The sequence below is a fragment of the Cyanistes caeruleus genome, chromosome 7 (genome assembly GCF_971803275.1).
Source record: "Cyanistes caeruleus chromosome 7, bCyaCae1.hap1.1, whole genome shotgun sequence".
Classification (NCBI taxonomy): domain Eukaryota; kingdom Metazoa; phylum Chordata; class Aves; order Passeriformes; family Paridae; genus Cyanistes; species Cyanistes caeruleus.
The window spans coordinates 27,045,021-27,060,098 of NC_141707.1; the positions used below are offsets into that span (position 1 = coordinate 27,045,021).

Consider the following 15,078-nt stretch of genomic DNA (forward strand, 5'->3'; position numbering starts at 1 on the left):
TCCAAGGGTCAGATCTGAACACTGCATCAAACTGAAATTGTGGGAGTAATTACGAAGCCTAGATGAACAGCCTAAACTGAGCAGGAAATAAGAGGCTGAGAGAAGACTGTCATGGAGTAGGCTGGGATGTTTAAGTGGCTGCAATTGATCTAAAACTCGGATTTAGATCTCATCTGGCCAAAAGCCACAGCTTGGGAAGCACATCTGGTGGAGGATGTCAGTATACTCTGTGTGTTTCCTCACAGAGGCTTGGAATACTGGTTTTTATTTTTAGTACTATTTCCATTTCTTCATGTAATGAGTTCAGTGTTTCAGGGAGCCCTGGAGGAGCAGGAAGGACAAGTCCTGTAATAAAACTAATTAATTCATGTGGAATTTCTAGCCACTATTGTGAAAGTGGACAAATTCCTCACTTCTGAAAAGCTGCCCAAGTGGCCATTAATCTCGCTGTGGTCACAAGCCGGATTCCTGTGGCCTCCTGCAACACCCAACCAGCCCCCAGGACAGAGCCTGCAGAAACCAAAGTGGATGTTGTTATTTCCTCACACCGACTCCCACAGCCCAAGTTTTACTAGACAAGATAGTTGCTTCAGAAGGCTCCATGCCAAATTCCTCCCCGTGCCCACAGACCAACCATGCCTCAGTTATGAGCAGAGAGGTCCAGACCTTCCTAGACCTTCAAAGTCAGCCCAAAACAGACATTTTGGCTTTACTCAAAGCTCCATAGACCACTTGCTTTCCACCTGCCCAGTCTTGGCCATGCTGTCCGCAACAGGAGCCCTGAAAGGAACAGGGTACCAAGTTTGTCCTGAAGACATCTGAAGTTGTATTCCCTCCACCCAGCCGAGTGTGCCAGGAAGTTGAGCTTTACAGGTCCCATCTGCAGGCAGTTGGAAAGCTGGGCTCCTCCACAGAGAAATTCCAGGCAAGAATCTAATCAGCCAAAATCCCTCAATAATGCACAAGAATTAATGGAATCTGAAAGCTCGAGGTGACAAGATCTGTGGGGTCTAGCAAGGAAAAAAAGGAAAGAATACACTGATTTGAGTTACTAAAATCAACAACAACAAAATGACTCAGAATTCCCACAGTGACCTGTAAGAAGGCACTATTTTGCCATAGTCTCACTTTTCTCTCCCAGTTCCAGAGTGCTCCTTAAATTCAGTGATGGATTGGTGGGTTAGCCTCTAATTAGTACCTGTACTGCTGACCCAGCATCCTGTCCCAGGAATGGCAATACTCCCTAAACACCACTACAAAACCAGGTCTTCTGGTCCAAATGATCTCTGTAATGGTCTGTAACAACCTGGCTTTCTGCCTAAACAAAATCCTGCCAAAACCATCCCTGCAGAATCCATGGAAGAAGTCCTGCTCATTATGGCCAGGCATGCATAAGAGGCACCAGAAGAGGCACCCTACCATGGCTAGCCTTTGCTCTAGGTCTCCTTATTCCAGTTTCCATCTTGGCAGATTATTTATTTGTTCATTCACACCACAGTCAGATCAAGATGGTCCAACAGTGGTTTCACTGTCATTCTATTTATCAAGCTCAGATGATGTTCAGACAAAAAGGAAAGACTCTCTACACATAAGAGACCATATCAAAATCATGGTCCTTAGTTAGTGGTGGGTACTGTGCTAGAAAAATGGTTGTTGGAGCCCAGTAGTGCAGAGAGAAAAGGTTCCAGAAAAGGAATATTGTCATTGATCATCTGGACTAAGAGATGCCTTTTCAGAGCCTGGGACAGAGCCCAGAACAGTTCTTCCACCCTTCAGAAAGCAGTGTTAAGACTTGTTATAGTGCCATCACTCAGCATTTTCCTCACACTGGTTGAGCTGCAAAGATGGAATAGCAAAGCAGCTACTGAGGGAAGGGTGGATTGCAGCACCCCTGAGCGGTGTCCCCAAGTAGCAAGATGTGATTCACCAATACAACTGGAATTCATTTTTAGCACAGGCACTTCACAGTGAGTAAGGAGGGCGAGGAGGAACTAAAAACAGCCATGGAAAGTCCCTGGGCTGTTGGGTCAGCTTCATGCAAACAGCAACACCATAGTGGCTCTAGCCTCCGCACCAAACCCTCCCAGCAGCCATGTCCCAGAGGACACAAACCAGGCACCCTTGGGAGCCTCTGAGCCAGCTGATCTAGATTATTCACAGCCGTGGCAGCTACAGTCACAGTCAAGGCTATGAGGAAGAGCCCTGGCACCAGCTCTAGGCTCCAACAGTGGGAGGATGGAGCCTCATGCTAGCCACTCATCCTGCTTCTCCTCTTCATGCCACTCCTCTTTGCTAAATCTGAGTTTTCCTCCCCATTTCTGCTTGTTTTTGGAGAGCTGGAGGGAGGTGACCCTCTGGAAGCAAGGGGAGAGGAGCATTCCTCCTGGCTCAGTCTGCAGCAAAAAAAATGTCAGATTCTGTCCAGTTTCACTGGAGCAAAATGTGGGAATTCTTAAAACAGGGCACTCCCTAAAAGAACCTAGTCACACTAAGGACACATACCTGATCTTTGAAGGTACCAAAAAGGTCTTAAAGGACACCCAAAACCACAAAAACACTTTCAGCAACTCACCAGTCACCTCAGACTGAGCAGCAAGCACTCTTGAAGAAATGGATGTCAGATATTCACCCTTTCCTAGTTAGAAAACAGCAAGGAGAAAACAAGGGAAGGAGGGCTTCAATCTCCTCACCAAACCAAGAGAAATTCATCAGCTTGGACTAAGTCTTCTACAACTAGCCAAGAGAGCTGAGACCAGACTTCTGGCTGAACTCTGACCAGCAACATCATACCAGGAAATCTTGCTGTAGTCTGGAGCAAAAATACTGGGCAAAGCTTTATGAATTTTCATGATATTACAGGACATGTAATCCCACACATCTTGTCATGCAAGTGAATGCAGTGCCCTGTGTGTCAATGTTGTAGACATCCTGCATCACAAGGACAAGCTGCAAGGAGACACAAAGAATCTCTCTAAAATTGCCTCCAGACAGTAAGGTGTTGAAAATATTATAAATTTCAAGAGCAGAGCATTAGAAATACCCTCATCCCCCCTGAACTGGTTTATCTGCAAAAAACTGTAAGGAAAAGCAGGGATTTCTACACAGTCCAATTCCCACCAGTGCTTTGTGTCACTCTCAATTACAGTCCAGAATGAAATACCAAGAAATCGTTCCTTGCAGCCGGCAGAATTAATGGGATCTTTGACTACAGAGAGCACCAGGCAGTGAACTTGCTCCCTTACCAGCCAAGAGGCACAATGCAGCTTTCTTCAGAATAAAAGCTGCAATGTCAGAGGACAGTTCAAGGCTTATAAAAGTGACCTGATGTCTCCCAGTATTTCAGCCCGTAACAAAGGCATGTAATTCCTGATCTTTTCCTTTCTTAAACAATTTATTTCTACCATAAGCTGATATAACAAGAGACTCCATCTTCCCACTGGTATCTCACTAAATGACGTGTCTGGCAAAACACTGAGCAGAAATCAATCAATAATGCAATTACAAAGAGCTGTCAAATGCTGGGCTGCAGCAAATCTCGAATAACTGAGCACTAACCCTTTTCTCCTCAGCCTTTGCCTAGGATAGCCATCACATCACGTGTTCTTATAATTAGGTGTCAACTCAACGTTTAATGAGGTCATGCTTGGCCAGTTTGTGAATGAGAAACACCTTCCAGCTTGCTGGCAGTGACTGCTGAAAGTAGGCAGAGATGTTTCAGTCAGACTTGGTCTACTGAAGGTAGTTTGTCTTTGTGGAAAGAATAATAAGACTAGATTTGAAATCTGATAAATTGGCAGAAAACTCATCCTTCCAGAAAAGTGAAGATTCGGTTAAGTAAACTTCTTATCATGGCTCTGCAGGTCCAAACAAAGACCAATTCCTGTATGACAGAGCATGAGAATGTGCACGGGGAAGAAAGTGGCACACAGCTGCCACAACATCAGCTCAGCAGAATAATCTGCACAGTATGTGAGAACTCCTAGCAGGAATTTTTCCTTCTCTCACAAGCCCACAGCAGGACCATGCACCATGGTCAGCCTCCCAATCCCCACCGCACACATGTACTACAGCTCCCTCCTCCCGGGAAGATCCAGGGCACTAATGCAGGCCTCAGGACAAACCTGCCCCTTTTGGCAGATGCAACAGTCAGAGAGGACAAGTTGGAAAGCCAAGCACAATGTGTTCAGTACGTGCTGCTGAAGGACACCGTCACAGGGGCGCTGATTCCAGCAGCACCTCCCCAAGGGAGAGCCGGGGTGAAGATGGGTGGATGCGATAGTGGAAGTGCAAGCATCTGCATTGGATTTGCATCTCTCTAATACAGAAAGGGTCTGCTAAGCAGACACTTGGTCACAGTTACATATCTCACCCCAATTCAAGGAAAGAAAACAGGAATTCTTATGCCTGGAAATTCAGTACATTGCAAGCTCAGCCTTCCTTCTGTAACAGAAATGCTTTACACATTCTTGTATATGTAAATGCATCTTTACATTCTACCTTGGCCTTCCTGTTACTCTGTCTGCTTAGAGCAGAAGATCCTCCCTGAAGGAGTCCCAGCAAGTAAAGGCACATGTTATCATGCTCAGAAAGCTTAGAATTGTCCAATATAAACAGAAATGCAAAAAATCCACCAAGGAAATTACTGTTTTTCCTAGATCCATAGCTCATAACACATGACCAGGAAAAGCAGGTACAGGAATGCTGCTGGGATGAAACCCTGCCTTCACAAATCCAGTTGTGTTTGTGGATAACAGCAACAGCTGCCCATTGGGCAGATAAATTAGACCCAGATGATACTACAGGCAGGTCTAGTACAGAATCATACACAAAGACACCTCTCACATTCCAGTTTTCACTGCTTTGCCTCCTGAATTGTTTATCTCAGCTCAATTCCTGGATGTGGATAAAACAAACGACATGGACTTTCTCACAGACAGGGCTTCTTGGTGTTCCCTTGACAAATACCATACTCAGTGAGTATAAGCCTGAAGTCCAGAGGAAAGGAAACAACTGCAAAGGGCAAGAAGGAAACAGATCATTTGCCAAGGGACAGCATGAAAACACATTTCTGCTTTGGGTCAGAGCCTTGAAATCTTCCCAGGCTTCCCTCTCCTTTCCAAACCACCATTTTCACACCAGCAGCACTCTCACCACAGCAAACTCCAGTGGGACTGTGGCAGGGGGTAGCAGTTTCAAGAAGCCGCTTCACAAAGGTGTTATTTATTGTCTTAATATTTAAAAGATGACCAGGTTTGCTCTTGACCAGACACTTAGCTGCTGCAGACGAATTTGAAGACCTGGTCCACCTACTGGCAAAGCCCCATAGGCAATGAGGACAGATGAGCTGTGTGGTTTTCTCCTTCACCTACCATCCCTACAGCTGTTACTAATTGCATTTGACTTTTAATGATTTCTTCCAAGGCGAGGAGCTGTGCAGACATTTTTGGCTTATCCTGGGCAGAGCCGCTGTAGTGGCTGTGGACATATTAACACACTTTGTGGATTTGGTTCTGGTAGCCAGCTTTCCTGGCATGTGGTAATGTCCAAGCTTGCATAAGCCAGGCTGAAATCTGGCTTTCACTCATAACTAACCTCCCTCCCGTTCATGTGCTTCCAGCCCAGGATGAGGGGGATACTCACAGCCTGGCTCTGTTTTATTCCTCACCCATGTTTTAGTACTTTCAGGACATCCACCGCTGCATTGGATCCACCAACCTGACTGGCCTGGTCAGAAGTTGTGGAGGCACAAGACAGATACACACAAGCACATGCAGATCATGACGGATGCTTCATTTCCTTATAAAAGCAGGAGAAAAGCAGAAGTCTTCCTGGCAATTCAGTAGAGATGAAAAATGCATTCACAGCATTACTGGCATGGTTTTCAAGTTGCTGTTAAAATTCCAGTTACATTATGCTACCTCCAACCTCAGAGTCTTCTGTGTTTTCAAGCAATACATTAAACTGTCTTCTAGCAGCTGCCTGCCAAAGGGAAATGAAGGTTTTGACATCTGACCTGTAAGGAAGGATGTGTGGCATTTGGAGCTACCCAAATAAGGATTTTGGTTGGATGCTAAACAAGCTCTGTTTCTAACAGTTAACTATTTTGACGCTGTTTTTGTGTCATGGCAGTTCAAAGAGGAGACCCTGGTCAGGTGAGTAAGGCAACTCCAGCCCTTCAAGTTCAAGTTTGCTTTTGCACAGTTCTCTTTCCCTTCAGAAAGGTTACTTTGTACTCGCATGGACTGAAAAAACACATTCTTAGTAAGTGAGATTCCAAAGCAGGACTCATTAGCTAGCAGTGGGTTCTGTGACATATCCCACTAAATTAGTACAAGTATCCCAACAACAAAGTAATACTACAAATACAACTGAACTGAACTGGCAAAGGGAAAAAAAAATTCTCTTAACGTATCAGCTTTGAACAGTGGTTCAAGAACTATTTTATCAGTGTGGAACAAGTTTTATTCCTAGGATCTTGTCTCCATTAGGAGAAAATATGTTCTTCAGCTATTCTCATAGCTTGGGAAAGACAATCTAGGGCATTTGCTGATGGCATTGAGATCTGCCCTGCTCCACCTCTTAGCATAAATTCCCACCCTGGAGCAGCACTTGGCATCCTGCTGGGCACCCTGCTGCACCTTGAGCCAATTCAGGTACTTGATCTGATACTTGTTTTCTAGGGCTGGCTTGCAGCAGGACTATCTCCTGACCCAGCCTGAATAAACCGAGAGCTGAACCCAGCAGAAGGCCAGGCAAAGGACATGGGACTTGAGAGCTGGACAACACCACACAAGCCTCTGATTCCAGTTCATCATGGCTAAAACAGAAGGCAGGATCTCCACCCTCTGGCTGAGATTGGAGGGGTTGAAAGACCCTAGTGGTACCTAAAATGCCTCTCAAATCACACTGTGTCTACAAGACCCATATGGCCACCTCAGGCCTGTTTTGAATAGAAGGTGACTGAAGGCACCAAGACATTTTCTGCCAGGACACACACTAACACAATGAAAAGACAGCCCTCACTCTGCTCCCTGTGTCCTGGAGGACCTTGGGCACATCATTTACTGCATTTGCAAAACCATGATAATCTAGCCGAGGTGCTGAGAGAATAAACACACTCGAGACCAGCAGGAGCTCTGCACACACGGTAACAATCCTGTCCCCAGGTCAGGCGTACAGTCAGAAGTACAGGAATCTGTTACACCATGACCTGAAACAAACTGCAATGGAATGTGGTCCAGAGGCATCAAAACTACCTAAAAGGCCCTGGTGCCTCTAGATGCTGAGTCTCCACCTCAGTCCCACCACTGACAGGGGTTGATGCACTCACGTCCCCGGGGAGGGAGAAGTTCTCAGACTGATTTCCACAGACTTCTGCTATTTTGTTCCAACATTCCCAGCATCTCCAAAATACGCAAAGCCTCTTGTGCAATGAGCAACATCCCTTGCTTCTTAGCTACATGGTGGTTTATGTTACTTTCCGCCTACAACCATTTCAAGATTGGCTTTACAGACCTTAGTGGAAGACTAAACAATGCTGGAGCCATAGCAGGAGAATTTGCAGAGTTTTATTCCTTGTTTCATTTGGGCAATCCTTCTGCCTCTCATCAGGGACAAAAAAACTTGCCAACCTCTTAATTTAGGAATAGCACGAGCTCTGCATTCCAGTCCTGAATCAGCCAAAGGAGCCTTTTCAAGTTAGAAAGGGGAAAAAGGGTAAATACCTTTAAGCACATTTAAAAAGAAGGAAAAAAAAAAAAAGGCACCACAAAACCAACCACACCAAAAAACCCTCAACACCTGCTTTTTGCAGGCAAAAACTTGCTCTTGGGGCACTCTTGAAACTGGCTTAACATCAGCATTTGAAAGCAAATTCCAGTCCCTGCTCTTTTGGGTGCCAGAGTGCTTTCCCTGGGACTGCTTAAAATGAAAAGCAAACTCAGCTCCCTCATATATGTTTATATATGTTTAGCAAGTACAGTGCAGATGGGATCAAAGATGAGTCTGAAGAGAAAGGTATCCAGTGAAGGTGGCAAATTTGGATTTTGGTTTTTTTGTGGGTTTGGTTATTTTGGTTTGGTTGGGATTTTTCTTCCTAATGGCTACAACAACCTGTTAAAGATTTTGTAATCTGAAGAGCACAAACCCTTTTCTGGATGTCCAAGCTCCTCTGCCAAGACATGTTCAACTGTGAATATTCCAGCTGCATGTTTCACATCACGCTGGATAAGGATGTGCCAGTATTTTTATTATTCACCCCCTATGGATATTACAGAGCACCACATACATTATAGGGTTCTTAAACTGTGCTGTCTATGTTTGTGTGTATTACCCACAGATATACAATCAAATAAATCACTCCCATTGTAAAGGAATAAAGATAATCAAATCAAGCAAAATACTGAGTGAAGTTAACATAGTACTGAATTAAACTCTGTAAAAGAAAAAAAAAAGAAGCACTAACTCAGAAAATCACCTCTCAGCCCATCACTGCAATGCCCTCCACCCACCCCAGCTTTTTGTAAAAGCATAAGCCTGGAAGTCAGCGCCAAATTCCTTAAATCTAAATGCCCTTGGCTTCTTTCTGGAGAGTCTAAAATTCATTCCCTTGACACTCATATTCTGTAATCAAGGAAGATTTTGCATCAACATTGTTCTCCAGAGTCCTGGCTCTCCACAGCCCTCCACAGCTGGGCAAGGAAGCAGGGACAGGAGAGGGGACAGGAGTGGGGAGAACAGCAGTCACAGCCTGGCTGTGCAAAGCAGCAGCTTGAAACGTGCAAAGTTCTCTGTGCTGCTGTTTTTTCTTTACTCTGCTCTCTCCATCCCTCCTCCTCGAGCAGAGCAGCGTGCACAGGTACCCGGAGCAGCATGCACAGGTACCTGGTTGCATTCCCATCCTCACAGAGAGGGAAGCCAAAGAGGTACAGCCCGGTTCAGAGCACTTTTAAATAAAGCCTCAAGAGGGAAGGGAGGGAATTCAAAGTCGTGCTGCTGAACTAGTTATGCAAACAGGGTCAAGAGCCCAAGTCATAGCCAGGGGAGCAAAACCATCAAGGCAGCAGAAGTCAATGACGGGCGATTACAAAGGAGAAAGCGCTGGTTTCTATTTCCAGAGCTGATTTGTCAATTCTCAACATGCCACAGAAAAGGAAAGAGCTTGCAGTTGATCGCATGGGAGAGGAGGCATTAATGAAACCCAGCAGCGCTGTATCGGCAGCCCGAAGAGCGCTCCCTCCCACGGCAGTCACAGCAACAGGTCAGGAGCCTGTTGGCGTGCCTGTGCCCGGGGCTGTGCCCTCGGGGGACGCTCCTCTTGTCCCTGCACCCAGCTCCCGGAGCAGGGCGGCCTCAGGGGGCCAGGACCCCCACGGGAGCTGGCAGAAGCCACCTCATCGCCAAGGTGGACCCTGCTGTAGAAGGGCGGCCACAGGGAACAGGTTCCTCACATAGCGGGGCCCCTCAGCTTCCCCCTTCCCAGCAGGCAGCACATGGTCCTCCCACACTACCTCTCTCCCTATCTTTGGGGCATCCATCACCCTTCAGGGTGGTTTTACTCCTTCACCTAACACAAATCTGAACATTGACTTCTCATTGCTCCCCAAAGGACCTTCGCCACCCCTCAGCTGAATCTCCCCAAAGTTCACGCTCATCTGTTCCCATCGTGGGGTTTTTTCCGTAAAAGACCCCAACCTCCAGCTTGCCCCCCGGAGTAGCCCCTGGATTCCCACCCACCTCCCCCCCTCACCTCGTTACATTCCACCCCTGGGGCTCCTGTCCCACAGCAAGGAAACCTCTCTAACCCCCAAAGTAATTGCACCCCCAAATATCCCATTTTGCCCACCTCAGGGATGCGCTCATGCATTGTCCCCCCTCCAGCGCCCCTCTCACGCCTTCCTTCTTTGTGCTTCCCTGGACTTACTCTCGCTCCTCTCCCCCAGGGAACCCCTTGTCTGCCCTCCCTTGAGGTCGCTCTGCCCCGGGAAGACCCCCCTGAGGTCACCCTTTAGGATTCCTTTGTCCCCTGGACGTTCCGGCACCCCGGCGCTGCCCCGGCACACGTTCCCGAGTGCCGGTTCCAGCGCCCACCTGTCCCCCCGTGCCCGGCACCCGGTGAGCGATGCACGGTGCACCGTCCCCAGCGCCCGAAGCCCGGACGGCGGTCCCCGGTCCCCGGTCCCCGGTCCCCGGCGCGCAGTGCCCGGTCCCTGGCGAGCCGAGCAGAGCGCTCGGTCCCGTTGCCGGTGCGCGGCTCTGGGCGCGCCGTGCCGGACCCGCGGAGGCCGGGGCCGGGCGCTGCTCACCTGCGGGGCGCTCGGCGCTGGCGCCGTACTCGGCCGTGTCGCGGCGGCGGGCGCAGGTGCCCTGTCCCTGCACCAGGGCTTGCAGGGGCAGCTCGGCGCCGGGGTCGGGGTAGCAGCGCAAGCCGGCGGCGCAGCGCGGCGTGTAGACACCGCACGCCTCGGCCTCCAGGCGGGCGCACACCGGGCAGCAGCCGCAGCCCGGCTCCCGCACCAGCTCGGGGCAGGGCGGGCGGGCGGCCGGGGGGCAGGCGGCCAGGCGCTCCGCCGTGCAGGGCGGGCAGCGGAACAGCACCTCGGGCAGCGCCGGCCCCGCCAGCGCCAGCGCCGCCGCCGCCGCCGCCAGCAGCAGCCGCGGCCAGGCGGCCCGCGCCGCGCCGCGCCCGACCCCGCCGAGCGCCATGGCGGGACTGACGGGCGGCGGGGCCGGCAGGTGGACGCGCCGCTCGGCCCCCCGGCGGGGCGGCGCGGGGCGGAGAGCAGAGGAACCAGGCGGCGTGGCACGGCACAGCACGGCCCGGCGAGGCACGGCCCGGCCCGGAGAGGCACGGCACGGTACGGCACGGCACGGCCGGGAGAGGCACGGCACTGCACGGCTCGGCTCGGCGCGGAGTCGGGCTGAGCGGAGCCGAGCGGAGCTGAGCGGGGCCGGGCGCGCCGCGCCGCCGCTGGGTCCTAGAGCCGCCCCCGCGCCCGCCCCCGTTCCCCCGCGGGGGTCGGGGCTGTCCCTCCCGGTGGGGAGCGGGGATCAGACCCAGAGTGGGCTGGGGCCAGGCGCACACAAGACCGGGAGTGTGAGCGAGGGCCTGCTGCCGTGGGAGACAAGGTGTCCCTCTGGGGATGGGGGTCTGCACCGCTGCATACGCCGGGCCAAACACGGAGGGGGTCAAGACCCGCCTCACGGAGACACCTTGGACAGGGAGGGATGGAGATCCCGCTCCACCACAGGGCTGGGGTCGTGCCTCACAGCAACACCCAGTGCTGCGAGAAGGGGAGCTGAGTGATCTCCACACCCCCAAAAATGAGGGGAACTGGGGGGGGGTAAGCAACAAAACCCCGCTGCTAGAAAAGTGCCAGGCCTGACGCAAGCCACATTTCAGTCCAAGTGCCACCATGGACATGGGGACCAACACCTAGCTGGCTCACCAAATGTTGGTCCTGGGAGCCACCGTGCCCCCATGGGAACAAGACCCTGGGGCTGGGGGAGACCTCTTGGAGACCCAGGGCTCCATGCCCGTAGGGATGCTCCATGTCTCCAGCCTGGCTGCCCGCAGGATATTTCGCCACCTGATGAAAGCTGTCTGCAGCTGACTAAGCACCTCCCTTGTGCCACTGCCTCATGAAGGTGACCAAAAGTGCAGTACAACTAGAGGCACAGAGACAGAGGTCTCTGAGCTTTTGGGTTTTGGTATGAAACACCCATTTCAAACCCTGTCAGACTCCTTTTTCTGCTGCCTGACTGCCACAGGCTACACGGAGGATTTTAACTACAAGGAGTATTACATTGAGGTGACTTTTTTTTCCGTAATAAAAAAATAGCAACAACAAAGTCAAGGGAATGCAACTGAGCTAATGAAGCTGGAAAACTCAGTTAATATCTTTGTGGGGTGTATGGTTAAAGTCAGGCACTGAGGCAGCCTGAGTTCCCTCAGCCACAGGAAAAATGACAGCTTTGGAGCATTTAAAATTTGCTGGTGTAATTTTTTGTTGCTCTGGTTTTAGTTTTTTTTTCAAATTAAGAAAAATGCAGAATGCTGTTGTTGACAACTTGCGCGACACAACTTTTGGCACAGGATTACTCACAGCTCTGGAGTTATACAACAACATGTTTGTTTGTGAGATTGATGACTGCAGGCTTGGTTGATGGACTGCAGCGTTCAGCATGCTCTGTGAAATCTGTGATACGTCCTGAGGCTGAGCATGCGGTCCCATCCCAGCCCCTGAGTCTTCCCAAACTCAGGTTTTACAAGAGTTTAATCAACCATGGTCCCTTTCTCTGTCTGCCCATCATGCTGCAGATACCTTGCCATAGAGGAGTTACCCACTTGCTTTAATTTTTAAAACACACCATTGCTTGTTTGCACCTTACTTGAGCTGGACACCAATTTTAACCAGCCCCATTTCACTTTGGAAAGTATCTAGCTGCTTTTGGGGTCCCTGTGGCAACAGCACTCATTGCTCTGAGTGCAGGGGACTCTGAAATTCCAAGCCAACAAACACGTTCCCCTGAAATTAGAGGCAAATAATGGAGAGATTTTTATTCAACTTCATGTCACAAAATGTCTTTTTACATTACAGAACCCAAATTTTAGCCTGGGCAACTTGAGAAAGTCTCTTCCAGAAGACAAAAAGAAAAATAAATGTAGTGGAAAAAGCCCAGCACAGGATTTGCAATTGTTACTCCCACAAATCTCAAAGTGGGAAAATGGGATGCACAGCCCTGCATACCAGCAGCCCTTCAAAAGCCTCCCTTTTAGACAGATTTCCCTGCAGATGTTCAACAGAAAATGGAGCAAATTATTTTCACTGCACTCTTACAACTTCTTGGGGATAGCGGGAAGGAGGCTCTAGGTACCTTTTTTATGATCTGCTGTTGACTTCACTAATGACTCACATTTGGTTCCAATGAGATATTTTCATATGACTAATGAATCTATATTTGGAGGCGTAAGAGGGTTTGGCTAATTATCTGTTGCAGTCAGTTAAATATTCCAAGTATTCAAAGTAGGTTTTCTTCCAGTGGCAAATGTTATGCCCTCACAGTCTGTCTTCTGGTGTTTTAAAAGAGCCCAGAACTTTGACTCGCACCAAGCTGACATCTGGGTTTCTGCATGTGTAAGCACAAGAGATGGCCTGAACTTAATTATACAGCAAACCAATCCTGCGTTTTTCAGGTGGCCAATAGGTCATTGCCCAAGGGACGATTTAAACCCGATTTTTCAACACGCACTTGATGCTTGCAGCGGCCCATTTTGCTGGGGGCATTTACAGGGGTGCCATTAATAACTCCTGGCAGGGGCAGATTCCTTCTAAGCACCGTTGTGTAGGCTGCTTGTGCACAAATCATTTTTCCACAGGGAGGGCTCGAAATCTGATGAGAGAAGGGAAGGTAGAGAGGAGGGGGAGGGAAGGGGCTCGGCTGGCTCAGCTGCCTGAATTGCAGAAGGACATTAAACATAATGATCCTGTAGGGAAAGAAACTGTACACAGCTCAGATGTGGGAACGAGCCAGGATTTCCTGTTCATATGCCTCTTTAGTAGGTGCTTGGGCTGTTCTTCTTTTATCGCCGTCATTTTCTTTGTCTGCCACTGAAGCAATAACACCGGTGCAGATACAATGGATCAGATGGTCCCCCTGCCCCTGCTGCTCCAGCCCTGGGCTGGGAGACCTTTCTGTGCTGCTCTCCAACTCCAGCAGAACAATAAAGAAGATTTTACAGCTGTTGTGGGGATGGGGGGAGGCGGGGAGGCAGAGGGAAACAGCTTGAGTGCCCGTGGCCAGCTATAATTTCTACAGTGGGTTTTTGCTGACAGTTTTAGGATTAACAAGTGAGCTCTGTTCCCAGGCATTTACCCCTCTGGATAAGCTGGCCTGTTTGTTCTCAAGGGTTTATTTTACCCTACAAAATATGGCATTGCCAAACAGATGTACGCTTGTTCCTAGAAAGGCAAGTTATAGCTGAAGCTGCATCTCACACAGGCTTTAGCCCTTGGAATTATTTGGAAATGCTACAGTATTCCTTCGACCCTTTTCAGGGCAGTTTTTTCCCACAGACGTGCTGGTTGATTCTTTTATGGCTCTGTCCTTTGTCAAGGATGAATTAGGAAAAATAAACTCACAAACAAAAAGTGGAGGCCCAGCACGGAGATCCTCTTGCTCCCAATCATTAAGAAGTATTTTACAGCTCTGAGTGTGTGAGGGGAGAAAACAAAGTGCCCTTCTGCCTTTTTCTTTCCCTCACTTTTTCTTCATGGGTAATAGACCATGGGGGAGGGGGGAAAAAAAAAAAAAAAAAAAGAGTCAAGAAGATTAAAACAGAGTTTTAATTATTTTTAAATGACTTCTTTTCAGTAGACTGACACAAAGTGCTTTACGATGGGTGCTGGAGAAAGTCTCCCGAGTCCCAGAGCTGGCTTGGTGAGGGGTAGGTGATGACAAAGGGGAGGCTGTGAGGAGGAAGGTTGGGATTGATGTATTTGGGCCTCCACTTTCTGTTTGTGAGTTTATTTTTCCTAATTCATCCTTGACAAAGGACAGAACCATAAAAGAGTTTTACTTTCTCCCCGGAGATTCAGCGAAGTTTGGCCATAAGTAAAAGGTACCAGGAGTTAGTTAGGCAATTAGGCATTGCCTCTGGCTCACAATGAAGCGCATCAGAGTGGGGTGACAGGGAGTCTTCCCTCCTTCATCCCCATCCCTTCCAAGGGAGTGCCAGGGGAACATGACCAAGAACAGGGTGAGTCGGTAGCAGGGGCAGAAGGAGCTCTGCCCTGTCCTGTGCCCCTGCAGGGGGAACATTTACTCCCCCTCAAAAGGAACACTAAGCCTTAAAATCCAGGCTATTGGATCCAGCCAGGGAGCTGGCTCTCTGTCCCTCCCTCCACTCTCCCCAGGACTGTAGGTCCCAATGCTCCAGCTCCATGCTGCCTCAATGCATGAAACTTTACCTGCTTTCAGCCACCCCAGTTCAGTAGCTTTGCTCATTGAATTGGGGTGGGGGAAATGAACTCAGCAGAGCCCTTCAGGGAGAAGGGAGGCACTGGCAAGACCCTCTTG

General features: G+C 49.4%; 1 protein-coding gene across 1 annotated transcript in view; it reads right to left on the reverse strand.

Annotated features, from left to right (window-relative positions):
• Positions 1 to 10,719, reverse strand: part of IGFBP2 (insulin like growth factor binding protein 2) — a 58,903-nt gene extending 48,184 nt beyond the window's left edge. Inside the window, exon 1 of the mRNA XM_086896905.1 lies at positions 10,305 to 10,719. Within this exon, the coding sequence (XP_086753031.1) occupies positions 10,305 to 10,704 (400 nt within the window). The 5' untranslated portion in view covers positions 10,705 to 10,719. The remainder of the gene's footprint in view (positions 1 to 10,304) is intronic.
• Positions 10,720 to 15,078: the final 4,359 nt, after the last annotated feature.